Raw genomic sequence first — 22,724 nt, 5'->3', positions numbered from 1 at the left:
CAATCCCTTGTTGGTTCCCTCTTGGGTTTTCCCTCCTTCCAATCCAATCTCTTGGGTTCCCCTTTCCAATCCAAATCCTGGTTGTTTCCTTCTTTTGGGTTTCCTCTTTCCTAATTCCCATAATCCCATTTGGTTCCCCTCCTTTCCCAATCACAATCCTTGTTTGGGTTTTCCTCCTCAATCCAAATCCTCTTGTTTTTTCCTTTTCATCCATATCTTTTGGTTCCTCCTTTCCATTCCTATAATCCCTTATTTGTTTCCTCATTTGGGGTTTCCTCCTTTCCAGTCCACAATCCTTCCTTTGGGTTCCTTCCTATTCCCATAATCCTTTTGGTTTTCCCTCCTTTTCCAGATCCAATCCCTCTTCAGGAGTCTCCTCATTCTGATTTCCAGGGTTCCTCCTTTTGGGGTTTCCTCCCCATTTCCTAATTCCCATCACATCCCCTCCTCTTGGGTTTCCCTCCTGCTCCGCCATCATCCCAACACCTCCGTTTTCGGTTTTCCAGCCATCATTTTTTCAGCGGGTTTCTCCTTTCTCAGTTCCCATAATCCCTCCTGTAGGATTTTTTTCCTTTTCCCAGCTGCCCTAATCAATCCCTCCTGTGGGGTTTTCCCTCCTTTTTGGGTTTTCCCTCCTTTTATTCATTTCCTCCTTTTGGGTTTCCCTCCTTTCCCATCCCTAATCCCTTTTGGTTTTCCTCTTTTGGTTTTTCCCTCATTTTGGGTTTCCCTCCTTTTCTCCTTGTTTTTCCTCCCTTCCTAATTCAATCCCTCCTTTTGGTTTTTCCTCGTTTTGGGTTTTCCCTCGTTTTGGGTTTTCCCTCCTTTTTGTGTTTTCCCTCCTTTTGGGTTTTCCCTCCTTTCCCAGGTCCCACAATTCTTCCTTTTGGGATTTTCCCTTTTCCTACTTCCCATAATCCCTTGTTTTGGTTTTCCCTCCTTTCCCAAATCCCATAATCCCTTGTTTTGGGTTTTCCCTCCTTTTGGGTTTTCCCTCCTTTCCTAATTCCCACAATCCCTCCTTTTGGGTTTTTCCTCCTTTCCCAGGTCCCACAATCCCTCGGTTTGGGTTTTCCCTCCTTTTGGGTTTTCTCCTTCCATATCCCGTAGGCCTTGCGCCCTAATCAACCTCCTGTGGGGTTTTCCCTCTTTTGGTTTTCCCTCGTTTTGGTTTTCCCTCGTTTTGTGTTTTCCCTCTTTTGGGTTTTTCCACTGCCATATTTGTGGGGTTTTCCTCGTTTTGGGTTTCCCTAGTTTGGTTTTCCCTATTTGTGTTTCCTCCTTCCTCCTTTCCCAGCTGCCCTAATCCCTCCTGTGGGGTTTTCCCCCCGTTCCCATTCCCGTTCCCAGGGCTGACGAGGTCCCCCTGAAGATCCTGGCCCACAACAACTTCGTGGGGCGCCTGATCGGCAAAGAGGGACGGAACCTCAAGAAGGTGGAGCAGGACACCGAGACCAAAATCACCATTTCCTCGTAAGGATCGGAGGAGGAGGATGAGGAGGATGAGGATGAGGGGAGAGGTTTCAGCCCCTAAATTCCTCCGGGAATTCCTAGGTGCTGTGCTCCCTTTCCTGTTGGCTTTGGGGTCCCTCCCGGTTTGGGTGCCCTGGGTGTCCCCACTGTCCCCATGGAGGAGAGGAGGATGAGGATGGAGATGGGGAGAGGTTTCAGCCCCCAAAGTCCTCTCAGGAATCCTCAGTGTTGGGTTTTCTGTGCTCTCCCTTTCCGCCCCCTTTGGGGTGCCCTCCCAGAGCTTTGGGGTGCCCTGGGTGTCCCCAGCGTGTCCCCATGGAGGAGGAGGAGGAGGACTGGGAATGAGGATGAGGATGAGGGGAGAGGTTTCAGCCCCCAAAGTCCTCTCAGGAATCCTCGGTGTTGAGTTTTCTGTGCTCCCCTTTTCCTGCCCCCTTTGGGGTTCCCTCCCCTGGTTTTGGGGTATCCCTGGTGTCCCCAGCCGTGTCGCCGTGGAGGAGGAGGATGAGGATGAGGATGGAGATGGGGGAGAGGTTTCAGCCCCCAGAGTCCTCTCAGGAATCCTCGGGGTTGGGTTTTCTGTGCTCCCCTCTCCCGTGCGCTTTGGGGTCCCCTCCCCTGGCTTTGGGGTGCCCTGGGTGTCCCCATCTGTGTCCCCATGGAGGAGGATGAGGATGGAGATGGGGGAGAGGTTTCAGCCCCCAAAGTCCTCTCAGGAATCCTCGGGGTTGGGTTTTCTGTGCTCTCCCTTTTCCCGTCCCCTTTGGGGTTCCCTCCCAGAGCTTTGGGGTGCCCTGGGTGTCCCCAGCCGTGTCCCCATGGAGGAGGAGGAGGATTGGGGATGAGGATGAGGAGGATGAGGATGGAGATGGGGCAGAGGTTTCAGCCCCCAAAGTTCTCTCGGGAATCCTCAGGGTTGTGCTCCCCTCTCCCGTCCCCTTTGGGGCTCCCTCCCCTGGTTTTGGGGTGCCCCTGGGTGTCCCCAGCCGTGTCCCCATGGAGGAGGATGAGGATGAGGAGGATGAGGATGAGGGGAGAGGTTTCAGCCCCCAAAGTCCTCTCAGGAATCCTCGGTGTTGGGTTTTCTGTGCTCTCCCTTTTCCCGTCCCCTTTGGGGTGCCCTGCCCTGGCTTTGGGGTGCCCTGGGTGTCCCCATCTGTGTCCCCATGGAGGAGGAGGAGGAGGACTGGGAATAAGGATGAGGATGGTGATAGGGGAGAGGTTTCAGCCCCCAAAGTTCTCTCAGGAATCCTCGGTGTTGGGTTTTCTGTGCTCTCCCTTTTCCCATCCCCTTTGGGGTGCCCTGCCCTGGCTTTGGGGTGCCCTGGGTGTCCCCATGTCCCCACGGGCGCTGTCCCCAGGCTGCAGGAGCTGACCCTGTACAACCCCGAGCGCACCATCACGGTCAAGGGCTGTCCCGAGAGCTGCTGCCGCGCCGAGCAGGAGATCATGAAGAAAGTGCGCGAGGCCTACGAGAACGACGTGGCCGCCATGAGCGTGAGTGCGGCCGGCCTGCGGGGATCCCACAAACCAGAGCCCCTCTCATTCCCGGCATGATCCTGATGGGGATCCCATAAAATCAGAGCCCATCTCATCCCCAACATGATCCTGATGGGGATCCCATAAAATCAGAGCCCCTCTCATTCCCGGCATGATCCTGATGGGGATCCCATAAAACCAGAGCCCCTCTCATCCCCAACATGATCCTGATGGGGATCCCATAAAATCAGAGCCCCTCTCATCCCCGGCAGGATCCTGATGGGGATCCCACAAACCAGAGCCCCTCTCATCCCTGGCAGGATCCTGATGGGGATCCCACAAACCAGAGCCCCTCTCATCCCTGGCATGATCCTGATGGGGATCCCATAAAACCAGAGCCCCTCTCATTCCCGGCATGATCCTGATGGGGATCCCACAAACCAGAGCCCCTCTCATCCCCAACATGATCGTGCCTTGTCCCTGATCCCTTTTCTCCCCTCAGTTCAATCCCCCATATCCCACATTTTGATCCCCTCAGTTACAATCCCAATCCCCATATCCCATATTGGGTTTCCCTCAGCCCCAATCCCCATGTCTTGTATTTGGTTCCCCCAATCCCAATGCCCATATCCCACATTTGTCCCCCAGCTGCAGTCCCCATATCCCATATTTGGTTCCCCCAATCCCAATCCCAATCCCAATCCCAATCCCAATGCCCACATTTGTCCCCCCAGCTGCAATCCCCATATCCCATATTTAGTTTCCCCCAATCCCAAACTCAATCCCCATATCCCATATTTTGTCCCCCAACTGCAGTCCCCATATCCCATATTTGGTTTCCCCCAATCCCAATCCCCATATCCTGTATTTGGTTTCCCCCAATCCCAATCCCCATATCCCATATTTAGTTTCCCCCAATCCCAATCCCCACATTTTGTCCCCCAGCTGCAGTCCCCATATCCCATATTTGGTTTCCCCCAATCCCAATCCCAATCCCCACATTTTGTCCCCCAGCTGCAGTCCCCGTATCCCATATTTGGTTTCCCCCAATCCCAATCCCCATATCCCATATTTGGTTCCCGCAATCCCAATCCCAATCCCAATGCCCACATTTGTCCCCCAGCTGCAATCCCCATATCCCATATTTAGTTTCCCCCAGTCCCAATCCCCATATCCCATATTTGGTTCCCCCAATCCCAATCCCAATCCCAATCCCAATGCCCCCATTTGTCCCCCAGCTGCAGTCCCACCTCATCCCCGGCTTGAACCTGGCCGCTGTCGGGCTCTTCCCGGCCTCCTCCACGGCGGTGCCGCCGCCCCCGAGCGGCGTCTCCGGGGCTGCTCCCTACAGCTCCTTCCTGGTGAGTGACCGGGGCTGGGGGCGACCCCACGGAGACCCCGGGGTGGGCAGTGACCCCAAATAGTGGGGACAGTCCCACGGAGACCCCGGGGTGGGCAGTGACCCCAAATAGTGGGGACAGTCCCATGGAGACCCCGGGGTGGGCAGTGACCATGGGGACAGTCCCATGGAGACCCTGGGGTGGGCAGTGACCATGGGGACAGTCCCATGGAGACCCCGGGTGGGCAGTGACCCCAAATAGTGACAGTTACACTGAATACTGACAAGGACCCCAAATGGTGACAGTGACCCCAAATAGTGACAGTGACCCCAAATAGTGACAGTGACCCCAAATGGTGACAGTGACCCTAAATGGTGACAGTGACCCCAGAAGGTGATCCTGACCCCAAAATACTGACAGTGACCCCAAATGGTGACAGTGGCCCCAAATAGTGACAGTGACCCCAAATAGTGACAGCTACACTAAATGGTGACAGTGACCCTAAATGGTGACAAATGGTGACAGTGACCCCAAATGGTGACAGTGACCCCAAATAGTGACAGTTACCCTAAATGGTGACAGTGACCCTGAAATACTGACAGTGACCCCAAATAGTGACCGTGACCCTAGCTAGCAACCCTGGTCCAAAATGGGTGACAGTGACCCTAAACAGTGACAGTGACCCCAAAGGGTGACCCTGGCCCTGAAATGGTGGCAGTGACCCCAAAGGGTGACAGTGACCCCAAAGGGTGACCCTGGCCCCGAAATGGTGTCAGTGACCCCAAAGGGTGACAGTGACCCCAGAGGGTGACCCTGGCCCGAAAGGGTGACCGTGACCCCAAAGGGTGACAGTGACCCCAGAGGGTGACCCTGGCCCCGAAATGGTGGCAGTGACCCCAAAGGGTGACAGTGACCCTAGCTAGTAACCCTGGCCCCAAAATGGTGGCAGTGACCCCAAACAGTGGCAGTGACCCCAAAGGGTGACAGTGACCCTAGCTAGTAACCCTGGTCCAAAATGGTGGCAGTGACCCCGAAGGGTGACAGCCCGGCCCCGCTCCCGTCCCGCAGCCCCCCGAGCAGGAGACCGTGCACGTGTTCATCCCAGCACAGGCCGTCGGCGCCATCATCGGCAAGAAGGGCCAGCACATCAAGCAGCTCTCGCGCTTCGCCAGCGCCTCCATCAAGGTGGGCGTGGCCTCGGTGGCCCTCGGTGGCCCTTGGTGGCCCTTGGTGGCCCTTGGTGGGCCCAACTGTCCCGTTTTTTCTGGGAGGAACCCTGGGAAGTCTGGGCAGCGCTGTAGCGTCATGTCCATCCCGTGTCCATCCATGTCTGTCCCATGTCCATCCATGTCCATCCATCCATGTCAATCTCATGTCCATCCCGTGTCCATCCATGTCTGTCCCATGTCCATCCATCCATGTCAATCTCATGTCCATCTGTGTCCATCTGTGTCCATCCATGTCAATCCCATGTCCATCCCTGTCCATCCCTGTCCATCCATGTCCATCCCATGTCCATCCCTGTCCATCCATGTCCATCCCTGTCCATCCATGTCCATCCCATGTCCATCCCTGTCCATCCCTGTCCATCCATGTCCATCCCTGTCCATCCCTGTCCATCCATGTCCATCCATGTCCATCCATGTCCATCCCGTGTCCATCCCATGTCCATCCCTGTCCATCCCTGTCCATCCATGTCCATCCATGTCCATCCCTGTCCATCCATGTCCATCCATGTCCATCCCGTGTCCATCCATGTCCATCCCTGTCCATCCATGTCCATCCATGTCAATCCCATGTCCATCCCTGTCCATCCATGTCCATCCATGTCCGTCCCATGTCCATCCATGTCCATCCATGTCCATCCCATGTCCATCCCTGTCCATCCCTGTCCATCCCTGTCCATCCATGTCCATCCATGTCCGTCCCATGTCCATCCCTGTCCATCCATGTCCATCCCTGTCCATCCATGTCCATCCATGTCCGTCCCTGTCCATCCCTGTCCATCCATGTCCATCCCGTGTCTGTCCCGTGTCCATCCCTGTCCATCCCGTGTCCGTCCCATGTCCATCCATGTCCATCCCTGTCCATCCATGTCCATCCATGTCCATCCATGTCCATCCATGTCCATCCCATGTCCGTCCCGTGTCCATCCCGTGTCCGTCCCGTGTCCGTCCCATGTCCATCCCTGTCTGTCCAATGTCCATCCGTGTCCATCCATGTCCATCCGTGTCCATCTGTCCATCCCTGTCCGTCCCTGTCCGTCCCGTGTCCATCCCGTGTCCGTCCGTGTCCATCCATGTCCATCCCGTGTCCGTCCCGTGTCCATCCCTGTCCATCCCGTGTCTGTCCCGTGTCCATCCATGTCCGTCCCGTGTCCGTCCCATGTCCATCCCTGTCTGTCCAATGTCCATCCATGTCCATCCATGTCCATCCCATGTCCATCCCTGTCCATCCATGTCCATCCCATGTCCATCCCGTGTCCATCCCGTGTCCGTCCCGTGTCCGTCCCGTTGCAGATCGCGCCCCCGGAGACGCCGGACTCCAAGGTGCGCATGGTGGTGATCACCGGCCCGCCCGAGGCGCAGTTCAAGGTTGTCACTGCTGTCACCCCGCTGGGGACATTGGGGTGACCCTGGGAGGGAGGGCAGGGGGTGACCCCAGTTCCGAACCCTCAATCCACGCATGGGGAATGCCAGGATTGGGTTTGGAATTCCAAAGAACCGGGATTTTATGGGATGGTGCCCCAGCCCAAACCTGGAGATGGTGGCACCACCTTGGGGACATTGGGGTGTCCTCGGGAGGGAGGGCAGGGGGTGACCCCAACCGAGCCCCAGTCCACACATGGGGAATCCCACGATTGAGTTTCCCAAGGGCTAAATGGGTTTAGAATTCCAAAGAACCGGGATTTTACGGGATCCCAAATCCATGGATGGGTTTGAGGTGGGACATTCCCAAATCCCTGTTCCTGGGGGCTGAGTGGGTTTGGAATTCCAACAAACCGGGATTTTTTGGGATCCCAAATCCACGGATGGGTTTGAGGTGGGACATTCCCAAATCCCTGCTCCTGGGGACTGAGTGGGTTTAGAATTCCAAAGAACCAGGATTTTACGGGATCCCAAATCCATGGATGGAATTTGTGGTGGGACATTCCCAAATCCCTGTTCCCGGTGGCCGAGTGGGTTTGGAATTCCAACAAACCGGGATTTTTTGGGATCCCAAATCCATGGATGGGGTTTGGGGTGGGACATTCCCGACTCCCTGCTCCTGGGGGCTGAGTGGGTTTAGAATTCCAACAAACCGGGATTTTACGGGATCCCAAATCCACGGATGGGTTTGAGGTGGGACATTCCCAAATCCCTGCTCCCAGGGGCTGAGTGGGTTTGGAATTCCAAAGAACCGGGATTTTTTGGGATCCCAAATCCACGGATGGGTTTGAGGTGGGACATTCCCAAATCCCTGCTCCCGGGGGCTGAGTGGGTTTGGAATTCCAACAAACCGGGATTTTACGGGATCCCAAATCCATGGATGAGGATTGGGGTGGGACATTCCCAACTCCTTGTTCCCAGGGGCTAAATGTGTTTAGAATTCCAAAGAACCGGGATTTTACGGGATCCCAAATCCATGGATGGAGTTTGGGGTGGGACATTCCCAAATCCCTGCTCCCGGGGGCTGAGTGGGTTTGGAATTCCAACAAACCGGGATTTTTTGGGATCCCAAATCCATGGATGAGTTTGTGGTGGGACATTCCCAAATCCCTGTTCCCAGTGGTCGAGTGGGTTTGGAATTCCAACAAACCGGGATTTTTTGGGATCCCAAATCCACAGATGGGGTTTGGCGTGGGACATTCCCAAATCCCTGTTCCCGGGGGCTGAGTGGGTTTGGAATTCCAACAAACCGGGATTTTACGGGATCCCAAATCCATGGATGGGTTTGAGGTGGGACATTCCCAACTCCCTGCTCCCAGTGGTCGAGTGGGTTTGGAATTCCAACAAACCGGGATTTTTTGGGATCCCAAATCCATGGATGGAATTTGTGGTGGGACATTCCCAAATCCCTGCTCCCAGGGGCTGAGTGGGTTTGGAATTGCAACAAACCAGGATTTTTTGGGATCCCAAATCCACGGATGGGTTTGAGGTGGGACATTCCCGACTCTTTCCCTCTCCAGGCTCAGGGCAGGATTTACGGGAAGCTGAAGGAGGAGAATTTCTTCGGGCCCAAGGAGGAGGTGAAGCTGGAGACGCACATCCGAGTGCCGGCCTCGGCCGCCGGCCGCGTCATCGGCAAGGGCGGCAAGACCGTGAGTGGGAGCGGGACGGGATTCCGGGAGATGCTGGGGATGGAATTCCCGGGAGATGCTGGGGATGGAATTCCCGGGAGATGGAGCAGGTGGGAAGTTCAGAGGGTCCATCCCCACCTGTCCCTGCAGGTGAACGAGCTGCAGAACCTGACGGCGGCCGAGGTGGTGGTGCCGCGGGAGCAGACGCCGGACGAGAACGAGCAGGTGATCGTCAAAATCATCGGGCACTTCTACGCCAGCCAGGTACGGCCGGGGGACACCGGGTGGGGCGGGGGGGAGCCAGGGGTTCTCCTGAGGTTCTCCTGAGGTTCTCCAGGGGTTCTCCAGGGGTTCTCCTGAGGTTCTCCAGGGGTTCTCCAGGGGTTCTCCATGGGTTCTCCATGGGTTCTCCTGAGGTTCTCCAGGGGTTCTCCTGAGGTTCTCCTGAGGTTCTCCAGGGGTTCTCCAGGGGTTCTCCTGGGCTTGTCCAGGGGTTCTCCAGAGGTTCTCTAAGGTTCTTCCAGGGGTTCTCCAGGGGTTCTTCAGGAGTTCTCCAGGGCTTTTCCAGGGGTTCTCCATGGGTTCTCCTGAGGTTCTCCAGGGGTTCTCCAAGGCTTTTCCAGGGGTTCTCCAGAGGTTCTCTAAGGTTCTTCCAGGGGTTCTTCAAGGCTTGTCCAGGAATGCCCCAGTCATTCTCCAGATGTTCTCCAGGAGTTCTCCAGGGGTTCTCCAGGGCTTTTCCAGGGGTTCTCCATGGGTTCTCCTGAGGTTCTCCAGGGCTTGTCCAGGGGTTCTCCAGAGGTTCTCTAAGGTTCTTCCAGGGGTTCTCCAAGGCTTGTCCAGGAATGCCCCAGTCATTCTCCAGATGTTCTCCAGGAGTTCTCCAGGGGTTCTCCAGGGCTTTTCCAGGGGTTCTCCATGGGTTCTCCTGAGGTTCTCCAGGGGTTCTCCTGAGGTTCTCCAGGGCTTGTCCAGGGGTTCTCCAGAGGTTCTCCTGAGGTTCTCCAGGGGTTCTCCAGGGGTTCTCCAAGGCTTGTCCAGGAATGCCCCAGTCATTCTCCAGATGTTCTCCAGGAGTTCTCCAGGGGTTCTCCAGGGCTTGTCCAGGAATTCTCCAGGGGTTCTCCAAGGCTTTTGCAGGGGTTCTCCATGGGTTCTCCAGAGGTTCTCCAGGGGTTCTCCAGGGCTTTTGCAGGGGTTCTCCATGGGTTCTCCAGAGGTTCTCCAGAGAAGCTCCGGGGCTTCTCTAGGGCTTGTCCAGGAATGCTCCAGGACTTCTCCAGATGTTGTCCAGGGGTTCTCCAAGGATTCTCCTGAAGTTCACCAGGGGTTCTCCAGGACTTCCCCAGGGGTTCTCCAAGGCTTTTCCAGGGGTTCTCCAAGGCTTTTCCAGGGATTCTCCAGAGCTGCGTTGCTCAGCCCGCACATTTTTGCTCGTTATCCCATGAATCCCATGGGATTCATGATCGTGAATGATCCCATGAATCGTTATTCCCAAAAAACCCCGCGTGAGAACCTGGGGCCAGGGGCTGGATTTGGGTGGGAGTTTGGAACCGGAGGGGTTCCACGGAGCCCTGGTGCCGTTGCAGATGGCTCAGCGCAAGATCCGCGACATCCTGGCGCAGGTGAAGCAGCAGCACCAGAAGGGCCAGGGCGGCCAGAGCCAATCCCGGAGGAAATAGGGATCCCGAATCCCGGGAGAACGAGGACACGGCACGGCCAGGCCGGGCTGCGATGCCTGGGAATCAGCGACCGCAGGGAGACGGGGAATGCGCGGGGAGACAGATGGGGAATGGATCCACGGGGATCGGGAATGTGCAGGGATTGGGGATGGACAGGGAGCGGGAATCCGCAGGGAGACAGATGGGGAATGGATCCACGGGGATTGGGAATGTGCAGGGATTGGGAATCCACGGGGAGATGGGGAATCGATCCATGGGGATCGGGAATGGGCAGGGATTGGGAATGGACAGGGAGCGGGAATCCATGGGCAGATCGGGAATTGATCCACAGGGATCAGGAATTGGCGGGGATTGGGAATGGACAGGAATTGGGAATGGACAGGCAGCAGGAATCCGCAGGGAGATCGGGAATCGATCCACAGGGATTGGGAATGTGCAGGGATTGGGAATCCACAGGGATTGGGAATGGACAGGGATGGGGAATCCGCAGGGAGACAGATGGGGAATGGATCCACGGGGATCGGGAATGGGCAGGGATTGGGAATGTGCAGGGATTGGGAATGGACAGGGAGCGGGAATGTGCAGGGAGACAGATGGGGAATGGATCCACGGGGAGCGGGAATGTGCAGGGAGATCGGGAATCGATCCACGGGGATCGGGAATGTGCAGGGATTGGGAATCCACAGGGATTGGGAATCCACGGGGAGATGGGGAATCGATCCACAGGGATCGGGAATGTGCAGGGATTGGGAATCAATCCACAGGGATTGGGAATGTGCCAGGATGGGGAATGTGCAGGGATTGGGAATCCGTAGGGATTGGGAATGGACAGGGAGCGGGAATCCGCAGGGAGACAGATGGGGAATGGATCCACGGGGATTGGGAATCCACGGGGAGATCGGGAATCGATCCATGGGGATCGGGAATGTGCAGGGATTGGGAATCCACGGGGATTGGGAATCCGCAGGGAGATCGAGAATTGATCCACAGGGATCGGGAATGTGCAGGGATTGGGAATGGACAGGGAGACGGGAATCGATCCGTAGGGATTGGGAATGCACAGGGAGCGGGAATCCGCGGGGAGATTGGGAATCCACAGGGATCAGGAATGTGCAGGGAGATTGGGAATCGATCCACGGGGATTGGGAATGTGCAGGGATTGGGAATGGGCAGGGGGACAGGGAATTAATCCACAGGGAGACGGGTAATCAATCCACAGGGATTGGGAATGGACAGGGAGCGGGACAGGGATTGGGAATCTGCGGGGATTGGGAATGGATGGGGATTGGGAATCAACAGGGATTGGGAATGTGCAGAGAGACAGGGAATGTGCAGGGATTGGGAATCCACAGGGATCAGGAATCCATAGGGATTGGGAATCCACAGGGATCAGGAATGTGCAGGGATCGGGAACGGATGAGGGTCAGGAATGTGCAGGAATTGGGAATCACTTCCACAGGGATTGGGAATTTCATCCCCCAGCAGGATTGGGAATTCCATTGGGAATTCCATTGGGAATTCCACTGGGAATCACATCCCCCCCCAAAAAAAAAAAAATTCCTCATCTCCATCCCATCAGAATTTGGGAATTCCGTGCAGGAGAGACTTGGGGGGAACTCTAAAAACAGGAAAATCTTGGAATTCTGAATCCGCTTAAATCTGGGGCTCCTCATTCCCAAACCCCTCCAGCGTGGAAAAAATTCCCCAAAAAAATTTGAGATCGGGGGCTAAAATTGATTTTTTTTTTTCCTGATTTAAAGGAAAAAAATCAAATCCCCAAATTCCTCATTTCTGCAGGAAAATCCCAGTTCCCAAGAGAGGAAAAAGCGAATTTCAGGAATGTCAGCGGGCGCTGATTCCCGGCATTCCGGGGGGATTGGAAAGGATTTGGGATTTTGGGAATATTTTGGGAATATTTTGGGAAGGGTCCGAAGGTGCTGATTCCCACCAAGGGCTGGGCTCCAGGAATTCCAGCCCCAAAATCCGTGATTTTCCAGGGTTTTCCCCCCAAAATGGGAAGGGGAGGGCGGGAAAGGAAAATGGGGATGGAATTGGAGGAAAAGCTGGGAATGAACCCAAGAAAAAAAAAAAAAAAAACGGGAATTTGGGAGGAAAAGGGAAAATTTGGAGGGACAGGAACGGTGGGAGGAAAGCTGGGATGTGAAAAAGTGGGAATTTGGGGCAAAATGTGAAAAAAACATGGAAAGAAAAAGAATTTTGAGGGAAAAGGAGGATGGAAGGGTTCCCGAATGAGGTTTAAAAAAAATGGGAATTTGGGATGAAATAATCGAAATTGGGGTGAATTTTGAGGGCCGGGAGGGATGGGAGGAAAACTGGGATGAGTGTAAAAATCGGGAATTTGGGACAAACCCGGCCCTGACGCTTTTTGCCGTGGATTTCACGGAGCCCAGCCCTTCCCAGCAGGAATTTTGGGGGAAAATCCTCCAAAATCCTTCCTGGAGCAGCAGGAAAAGCAAAATTTAGGGAAGGGAAGGCGACACGAGGGAATTCCCTGGAATTCTGCCAATCCAGGGCAAAAAAAATCCAAAAAAACAACCCCGGGAATGACAAAAAAAACCACAAAAAAGCTCAAAAAAAGCTACCTCAGGTGTGATTACCTCAGCTATGGAATATTCTGAATTTTTTTTGGGTTGTTTTCACTTTATTTTGGGTTTTTTTTTATTGGGGTGGGGGCTTTTCGCTGATATTTTATATAAGAGGTGCTAAAGGGGAAGATTTTATTTTTTTAATGAAAAAGAGAGAAAAAAAAAAGAGAGAATTTTGGTTTTTTTGGAATTTTTTCTATGGAAGAATTCCAGGGCGTTCTGGAGAGAACGCCGGGAATTCTGGACCTAGTGGAAAAGATGGCAGCAGCTTCCTCAGCTTTGACGTTTTTATGGAATTTTTATGGAATTTTTATGGAATTTTTATGGAATTTTAATGGAATTTTTGTGGAATTTTTATGGAATTTTTATGGAATTTTTATGGAATTTTTGTGCCCTTTCCCAGCCAGCTGAGGAATTTCAGCTCTCAGGCATCGGCGCTCTCCAAAAAAAAAAAAAATCCGGGAAAAATTCCAAATTTGGTTTTCCCAGCAGGAAAAACTTGAATTTTTTTTTTTTTTCTATTTTATTTTATTTTAAATTTTTTAATTTTTTTTTCCGGGAATTTCAAGGGGTAAAAACCAAACCTGAACCCGGCGCTGGCTGAAAGGATTTTCCCAATCAGATCCAGCCAAATCCATGGATTTTTTGGGAATTTTTCCACTCCTGGGCATCATTTTCTATGCAAAATGGGGTAAAAAAAAGGGTTTTTTGTGCTGGTTTTATTTTCACACTCTCTGAAGCCATAAAGAGATTTTTTTCTATATTTGATAGAAAATTCCTAAAGATCCCAGAATCCCAAGGCGATCCCAATCCATCTTCTCCACTATGGTGCTGTGAAATTTAAAATAAAAATTGTAAAAAACCACAAAAACCACAAAAAAAAATTATTTTAAAAGAGATTTTTTTTTTTTTTTGCCTCCGTTTTACCGAGGGGAAAAAAAAAATTAATTAAGAAATGAATGAAAGAAAATGAATTAACGACTCTAATTAACGAAAGGAAAAAAATTGATTTTAAAAAAGGGAAAATAATTTTAAGAAAGGAAAAAAATAATTTTTAAAAGGAAAAAAAATAATATAGAAAAAAAAAGGGAAAAAAGTAATTTTAAAAAAAGAAAAATTTATTTAAAAAAAGGAAAAAAATAATTTTTAGAAAAAAAGGAAAAAAAAAGCTTAAAAATATTCAAAATAATTTTTAAAAACGGAGGAGGAGGGAGAGAAATAATTAATTAATGAATTCCTTCATTAAGTGGGAGCCGATTTTTATTCCCTACAAACGCACAGGGAGGAGGGAGAGGAGAATTCCCAACTCCGAAACCTCCACAGGGTGATTGTTCCTGGTGAAATCCCTTTTTTTGGGTGAAATCCCAATTTTTTTCTTTAAATCCCTTTTTTCTTGACGAAATCCAATTTTTTTCTTGACGAAATCCCAATTTTCCTGGGTAAAATCCTTTTTTTTATTCTTTTGGTCCAATCCCGTTTTCCCCATCGTTTTGTCCCTGCAGGAAAATCCCAATTTTTTGGATGAAACATCCAACAAAAAATATCCCAAAATGATCCAAACGAGCCAATTTTGGTGCTGTTTCCCCTCAATCCCACAACTTTCCCACCCCGAATATTTGGGATTGGGGAATTTGGGATCCCCCTTTGGGTTTTTTATTCCCAAAAAAAATTTGGGGTGAAAGGAGCCGGATTTGGCTCCCGTCGCTCGGGGGCGTTTTCCCGATTTTCCCTGGAATTTTTGTCAGGGAAAAGCGGCTTTGGAATACTTGAAATTCCCCGTTCCCGGCAATTCCCGACCTCGGGGATCCCAAAATTTCCTAAAAACCGGGAACAGCCGTTCCCCAAATCCCCATCTCTGGGATTTCTGACCTAAAATCCCAAAAATTCAGGGAATCTTTGGTGCTTTTCCCGGCCCTTCTCCCATTCCTGGAGCTGTCAGAATTCCCAGGGTAATTCCAAGAGGGAAAAATTTCATTGATATCCAAGAGATTCGTGGGGAGGAAGAGACCTCAGAGCATCTCCTGCTTTTTTTCTGGAAAAAAATTGGAAAATTGGGAAAAGCAGGAAAATGGGAATGAGATGGATCTGGACTGGAATGGAAAAATGAGGAAAAATTCCCAAAAAAACACCAGGAGGAAAATGGGAATGAGACGGATCAAGCTTGGATTGAAAAAATGAGGAAAAATTCCCCAAAAACCAGGAGGAAAATGGGAATGAGATGGATCAAGCTTGGATTGAAAAAATGAGGAAAAATTCCCAAAAATACAGCAGGAAAATGGGAATGAGACGGATCAAGCTTGGATTGAAAAAATGAGGAAAAATTCCCAAAAAAGGAAATTGGAATGAGACGATCCAGCTTGGAATGAAAAAAAGGAAATATTCCCAAAAAGGAAATATTCCCAATAACAGAGGAACTGGAATGAAAAGATCAAAGTTCGATGAAAAACAGGAAATATTCCCCAAAAACAGCAGGAAAATGGGAATGAATGGATCCAGACTGGAAGGAAAAATGAGGAAAAATTCCCAAAAATACAGAGGAAAATGGGAATGAAATGATCAAGCTTGAATGGAAAAAAAGAGGAAAAATTCCCAAAAAACAGGAGGAAAATGGGAATGAGACGGATCGGCTTGGAATGGAAAAACAGGAAAAATTCCTCAAAAAAACCCAGCAGGAAAATGGGAATGAACAGATCCAACTTTGGGAAAGGAAAAATGAGGAAAAATTCCCCAAAATACCAGCAGGAAAATGGGAATGAAAGATCCAAGCTGGAATGGAAAAATGAGGAAAAATTCCCAAAAACCAGGAGGAAAATGGGAATGAGATGGATCAAGCTTGGATTGAAAAGATGAGGAAAAATTCCCAAAAAAGGAAATTGGAATGAGACAGATCCGGACTGGAATGGAAAAAACAGGAAATATTCCTCAAAAACAGGAAATATTCCCCAAAACAGCAGGAAAATGGAAATCAGACGGATCAAGCTTGGAATGGAAAAATGAGGAAAAATTCCCAAAAAAATACAGCAGGAAAATGGGAATGAAATGGATCCAGACTGGAAGGGAAAAATGAGGAAAAATTCCCCAAAACCAGCAGGAAAATGGGAATCAGATGGATCTGGCTTGGAATGGAAAAAACAGGAAAAATTCCCCCAAAATGAAAATGGGAATGAGATGGATCAAGCTTGGAATGGAAAAACAGGAAAAATTCCCAAAAATACAGCAGGAAAATGGGAATTAAATGGATCCAGACTGGAAGGGAAAAATGAGGAAAAATTCCCCGAAAACCAGCAGGAAAATGGGAATCAGATGGATCTGGCTTGGATAGGAAAAAAGGAAAATTCCCAAAATACAGCAGGAAAATGGGAATTAAATGGATCCAGACTGGAAGGGAAAAATGAGGAAAAATTCCCCAAAACCAGCAGGAAAACGGAAATCAGATGGATCAAGCTTGGAATGGAAAAACAGGAAAAATTCCCCAAAAAACAGCAGGAAAATGGGGAAGAGGTGGATCCAGACTGGAAGGGAAAAATGAGGAAAAATTCCCCAAAACCAGCAGGAAAATGGGAATCAGACGGATCTGGCTTGGAATGGAAAAAGAGGAAAAATTCCCATCCCCACAGGACTCCTCCAAGAATTCCGGGAAAAGCGGAATTCAGGGAAAAGCTTGTTTGGATTTTTCCCACTTTTTCTGGCGGATGAGATTCCGGAACCATCCCCAGGCTTTTCCCTCCTGGAATTTTTTCCGGTTTTATTTTTTTTTGGGAAGCGCTTCCACACCTGGAACTACCTCAGAGCCACAAGGACATTCCCGCCGGAGGAGGAATTTTGGGATTATTCCAGAAGATCTGCAGGGTGGGAAAATTCCCGAGAATCCCCTGGAAAATTCTCCAGCGCCTTTTGGATCCCGGCTCTTCATCCACGGGCTGGAATTCCCGGGTTTTTTTTGTGGGAGAGGAATTCCCAGGAGCCAAAATCATGGAATGAGATGGAAAAAAGAAAAAATCACGGGATGAGCCGGGCTGGGATGCTCTGCTGGATTTTGGGAATGCTCTGATGGATCCCAAGGGGGTTTTTGGGAAGTTCTCCTGGAGCACGAGGATTTTGGGGCGCTCCAGGAGAACGTGGGGAGGATTTCTGGGATGGATTCTTGGATCCTGGATCCCAGCATTGGGATGGATTTGGATGCCAGGAGTGGAATGAATTTTTGTAATCCCGGCATTGGGATGGTTTTTGGGATCCTGGGAATGGGTGGATTTTTGGGATCCCATCCCGTTGGGATGGCTTTGGATCCCAGGAGTGGAATGGATTCCTGGATCCTGGGAATGGGATGGATTCCTGGATCCTGGGAATGGGATGGATTCCTGGATCCTGAGAATGGGATGAATTTTTGGGATCCTGGGAATGGGATGGATTCCTGGATCCCGGCTTTAGGATTGGTTTTGGGATCCCAGGAGCAGGATGGATTCCTGGATCCTGGGAATGGGATGGTTTTTGGGATCCTGGGAATGGGATGATTTTTGGGATCCTGGCTTTGGGATGGTTTTTGGGATCCTGGGAATGGGATGGATTCCTGGATCCCGGCTTTGGGATGGTTTTTGGGATCCTGGGAATGGGATGGATTCCTGGATCCCGGGAATGGGATGATTTTTGGGATCCTGGGAATGGGGTGGATTCCTGGATCCTGGGAATGGGATGGTTTTTGGGATCCTGGGAATGGGATGGATTCCTGGATCCTGAAATGGGATGAATTTTTGGGATCCCAGGAGCAGGATGGTTTTGGGGATCCTGGGAATGGGATGAATTTTTGGGATCCTGGGAATGGGATGGTTTTTGGGATCCTGGGAATGGGATGGTTTTTGGGATCCTGGGAATGGGATGGATTCCTGGATCCTGGGATTGGGATGGTTTTTGGGATCCTGGGAATGGGATGATTTTTGGGATCCTGGGAATGGGATGGTTTTTGGGATCCCAGGAGCAGGATGGATTCCTGGATCCTGGGAATGGGATGAATTTTTGGGATCCTGGGAATGGGATGGATTCCTGGATCCTGGCATTGGGATGATTTTTGGGATCCTGGGAATGGGATGGATTCCTGGATCCTGGGAATGGGATGAATTTTTGGGATCCTGGGAATGGGATGGATTCCTGGATCCCGGCATTGGGATGGTTTTTGGGATCCTGGGAATGGGATGGATTCCTGGATCCTGGGAATGGGATGAATTTTTGGGATCCTGGGAATGGGATGGTTTTTGGGATCCTGGGAATGGGATGAATTTTTGGGATCCTGGGAATGGGATGGATTCCTGGATCCTGGCTTTGGGATGGTTTTTGGGATCCTGGGAATGGGATGGATTCCTGGATCCTGGGAATGGGATGAATTTTTGGGATCCTGGGAATGAGATGGATTCCTGGATCCCGGCTTTGGGATGGTTTTTGGGATCCTGGGAATGGGATGGATTCCTGGATCCTGGCTTTGGGATGGTTTTTGGGATCCTGGGAATGGGATGGATTCCTGGATCCTGGGAATGGGATGGTTTTTGGGATCCTGGGAATGGGATGGATTCCTGGATCCCGGCTTTGGGATGGTTTTTGGGATCCTGGGAATGGGATGGATTCCTGGATCCTGGGAATGGGATGAATTTTTGGGATCCTGGGAATGGGATGGATTCCTGGATCCTGGGAATGGGATGAATTTTTGGGATCCTGGGAATGGGATGAATTTTTGGGATCCTGGGAATGGGATGGATTCCTGGATCCTGGGAATGGGATGAATTTTTGGGATCCTGGGAATGGGATGGATTCCTGGATCCTGGCTTTGGGATGGTTTTTGGGATCCTGGGAATGGGATGAATTTTTGGGATCCTGGGAATGGGATGGATTCCTGGATCCTGGCTTTGGGATGGTTTTTGGGATCCTGGGAATGGGATGGTTTTTGGGGCAGGGAATTTTCAGGGCCGGAAGAGCCGATCCCAAGCAGGGAACTCCTCCTCTCCCACGGCTGATCCCGGGAAATCCACGGGATCGGAATTCAACCTCAGGAATCCGCGATGGGATCCCTTCAGTTCCTCAGACACCTGGCCTCACTTGGGATGGAGAATTCCATGGAATTCCAGGAGGGAATCCAGCCTTGACCTGCACCAGAGAGGCCTCTCGGGGTGGATTAAATCCCGGGAAATCCACGGGATCGACCGGAACCAGGGCGGGAATTCCGCCCCAGGATCCCATCAGCTCCTTGGTGCATCCGGCTTCACTTGGAGCCAGAATTCCATGGAATTCCAGGAGGAAACTCAGCCTTAACCCACGACCCCGCTGCTCCAGATTCGGGATCAGGGAAATTCCAGGAAATGGGAGGGGAGAGGGAGATGATCCCGAGAGCCTGGAATGCGCAAAAACCTGCGGGGCTGGGAATGAACTCGGGAATGATCCCGGGAATGATCCCGGGGATTATCCCGAAAATGATCCCGGGGATGATTCCAGGAACGATCCCAGGAACAATCCTGGGAATGATTTCAGGGATGATCTTGGGAATGATCCCGGACATGATCCCAGGAATGATCTTGAGAACAATGCCAGGATCGATCCTGAAAATGATCCCGGAAATGATCCAGGAACAATCCTGGAACAATCCCGGGAACAATCCCAGGAACGATCCCGGGAACGATCCCAGGGATGATCCTGAAAATTATCCCAGGAATGATCCAGGAACGATCCAGAAATGATCCGATCCCAGGGATGATCCCAGGAACAATCTTGAGAACAATCCCAGGAAAGATCCTGAAAATGATCCCAGGAATGGTCCTGGGAATGATCCCAGGAAAGATCCTGGAACAACTCCGGAAATGATCCAGGAATATTCCCAGGAATGATCCAGGAACAATCCCAGGAATGATCCCATGGATGATCCCGGGAACGATGCCAGTGATGATTCCAGGAACAATCCCAAACAACCCCAGGAATGATCTCAGGAGGGATCTTGAGAATGATCCCAGGAATGATCCAGGAACAATCCCGGGAACGATCCAGGAATGATCCTGAAAATGATCCCAGGAACAATCCCAGAAATGATCCCAGGAACAATCCTGGGAACAATCCAGGAATGGCCCCGAAAGTGATCCCGGGAATAATCCTGGGAATGATCCTGGAACAACCCTGGGAATGATCCAGGGATGATCCCAGGAATGATCTCAGGAATGATCCAAGGAATGATCTTGAGAACAATCCCAGGAACGATCCCGAAAATGATCCCAGGAACGACCTCGGCAGCAATCCCAGGAATGATCCCAAACAACTCCAGGAATGATCCCGAAAAATTATCCCAGAAATGATCCCAGGAACGATCCCAGGAATGATCCTGGGAATTATGCCAGTGATGATTCCAGTAACAATCCCAAACAACCCCAGGAACGATCTCAGGAATGATCCAAGGAAAATCTGAAACAATCCAGGAAATCCCGGAAATATCCCGGGAATGATCCCAGGAATGATCCCAGGAATGATCCCAGGAATGATCCCAGAAAATTATCCTGGGAATTATCCAGGAATGATCCTGGAAATGATCCTGGGAATTATCCAGGAACAATCCTGAAAATTATCCCAGGAATAATCCCAGGAATGATCCCAGGAATGATCCCGGGAATGATTAATAATCCTGGGAGAAAATGATCCGGAAAATTATCCTGGGATATGGATATCCTGGGAATTATCCAGGAACAATCCTGAAAATTATCCCAGGAATAATCCCAGGAACGATCCCAGGAATGATCCTGGGAATAATCCTGGAACAACTCCAGGAATGATCCCGGAAAATTATCCTGGGAATTATCCAGGAATTATCCTGGGAATGATCCTGAAAATTATCCCAGGAACGATCCCAGGAATCCTCATCCCCACCCAATCCCGATTTTTGATCTACCTCTTAGCCATAGGTGACTCTAGGTAGGGGCGACTCCCCCCGGGTGTAGTTTTAGGGAGAGAAAAGGAAAATTAAATTTAAAAAAATTAAAAAATAAAAAAAAAAACTTTTTAAAAGTAAAAAAAGAAAAAAAAAAAAAAAAAAAAAAAAAAAGAAAAAATGAAAAAATTTACACTTTTTCCAAAGAAAACATTCTTTACAAAAAATATAGGATTAAAAAAAAAAATAAGATTAAAAAAAAAAATAGGATTTATGGGATTGCTTTCCATTGAGGAAAGTGATTTTTGAGTCCTTGCAAGCTCCAGACCTCACCAGCCCCAGATTCGGGCTGTGACTGATTTTATTTTTATTTTTATTTTTATTTTTATTTTTATTTTTATTTTTTATTTTTATTTTTATTTTTCATACTCAATTTTCCTTTTTCTTTTTTTTTTTTTTTTTTCCTATTTTTCCTTGGATTTTTCCTCCTTCCCTCTCACCCCTCCGGCCTCCCCTCAGGGCTGGGGGAATCCACATTTCAAATTTGGGGTTTTTTTCCTATTTTTCCAACCGTTTGGGGTTTTTTTGGGGGGTGACGGCAGCAGGGGGGGAGCGGGGATGGAGCTGAATTTTGGGAGCATCCAAAGGCGCTGCTTTTCCCAGAAAATTCCAGGCTCTTTAGGTAAAAAAATTGTGATTTCTGGGATGTTGTTTTGCCTCTTTTTTGAGTTTTTTCCACCTTTTTTTTGCCCCTCTCACCTCTCCTGATCCACGTCCTTCCCTTGTCCTGGGATTTGGGATGGATGCGGGCTCTGTTCTTTTTCCAGGGAGGAGGGTTTTCCTTATTTTATTAATTTTATTTTGGCCATAAATCGCTTTATTTCCACTGTTTCGCTGTGAAAAAATAAAAAGCATAAACAGAGAAAGAAGCAAAAAAAAAAAAAATTTCCAAGTGTTTGTGTGGATTTGTGGGATTGGGAAGGGAAAAAAGGGGAAAATTGAGGAATTAGGGAAAAATGAGGAGGGAAGAAAAAATAAAGGGGAAATTTGATATTAAAAGGGAGAAAATAGAGGAAAAAATGGAGGGGAAATAGGAAAAGAAATGGGAAAAATTAAAGGGGAAATGGGGAGGAAGAAAAATAAAGAAGAGAGGAAAAAATGGGAGGAAGAAAAATAAAAGGAGAAATTGCAAAAAAGACATTGAGGGGAAAATAAAGAAAAAATAGAGAAATAGCAAAGGTGATAAAGGGAAAAGAGATAAATAAAAGGGGAAAATTAGGGAATAGAGGAGGAAATGGAATAGAAATAAAGGGAAGTAGAGGAGAAAACTGAAAAATGGGAAATAGAAGGAAAAATAAGGGGAAGCAAGAAGAAAAGGGGGAACAAAGGAAAAATAAGAAAATAAATGAGAACTAGAGGAGGGGAAATAGAGAAATTAAGGGGAACACAGGGAGCAGTGGAAAAATAAATGGGGAAAAGTTAAAGGAGAAAGAGAAAAATTAAATAAATAAATGGAAAGGAGAAGGGGAAAGAGAAATAAAGGAAAATAGGGGGAAATAAGGGGAAATTGAGTGGGAAAAGGAGAAATAAAAAGGTAACAGAGAAAGAAAGGGGGAATAAAGAAAAAACATATGAATAAGTGGAAAATAAATAAAGTGGGAGATAGAGAAAAATGAGAAAGAAAGGGGGAGAAATAAGGAAAAAACCCCAGAGGAATAAAGGCAGAAATAAGTTTAAAATCCAAAAATAAGTTTAAAAACACAAAAGTAAATGTGGAGGTCAGAGCGGCGGGGCTGGGGGCGGGCCCAGCGGGTGGAAGGGCGGCGGTACCGAGGTTCTGAGGGCCGGGAATGTTTCGGAATTCCCGAATTTCCGAATTCCCGAAATTCCCGGAATTCCAGGGCAAGGAAAACCCGGGACTATTTCCCGCGGGCGGAGGGATAGGGAGGGCGCGCGGCGCCTCCCGGTACACCCAGC

The 22,724-nt window shown here is 49.7% G+C and overlaps 1 protein-coding gene across 2 annotated transcripts in view; it reads left to right on the top strand.

Moving 5' to 3' along the window:
- The window catches only part of IGF2BP1 (insulin like growth factor 2 mRNA binding protein 1), a 30,985-nt gene extending 20,732 nt beyond the window's left edge, over positions 1–10,253 (top strand). For both annotated transcript variants that reach the window (XM_064733613.1, XM_064733612.1), the window contains 8 exons: positions 1,351–1,473; positions 2,835–2,970; positions 4,191–4,313; positions 5,361–5,477; positions 6,812–6,886; positions 8,461–8,592; positions 8,722–8,835; positions 10,161–10,253. In XM_064733613.1, the coding sequence (XP_064589683.1) occupies positions 1,351–1,473; positions 2,835–2,970; positions 4,191–4,313; positions 5,361–5,477; positions 6,812–6,886; positions 8,461–8,592; positions 8,722–8,835; positions 10,161–10,253 (913 nt within the window). The remainder of the gene's footprint in view (positions 1–1,350; positions 1,474–2,834; positions 2,971–4,190; positions 4,314–5,360; positions 5,478–6,811; positions 6,887–8,460; positions 8,593–8,721; positions 8,836–10,160) is intronic.
- The last annotated feature ends 12,471 nt before the right edge of the window (positions 10,254–22,724 follow it).

The sequence above is a fragment of the Zonotrichia leucophrys genome, chromosome 27 (assembly GCF_028769735.1).
Source record: "Zonotrichia leucophrys gambelii isolate GWCS_2022_RI chromosome 27, RI_Zleu_2.0, whole genome shotgun sequence".
Lineage (NCBI taxonomy): Eukaryota > Metazoa > Chordata > Aves > Passeriformes > Passerellidae > Zonotrichia > Zonotrichia leucophrys.
Note: the sequence above shows the minus strand (reverse complement) of the source record. Positions and strands in the feature narration are given on the sequence as shown.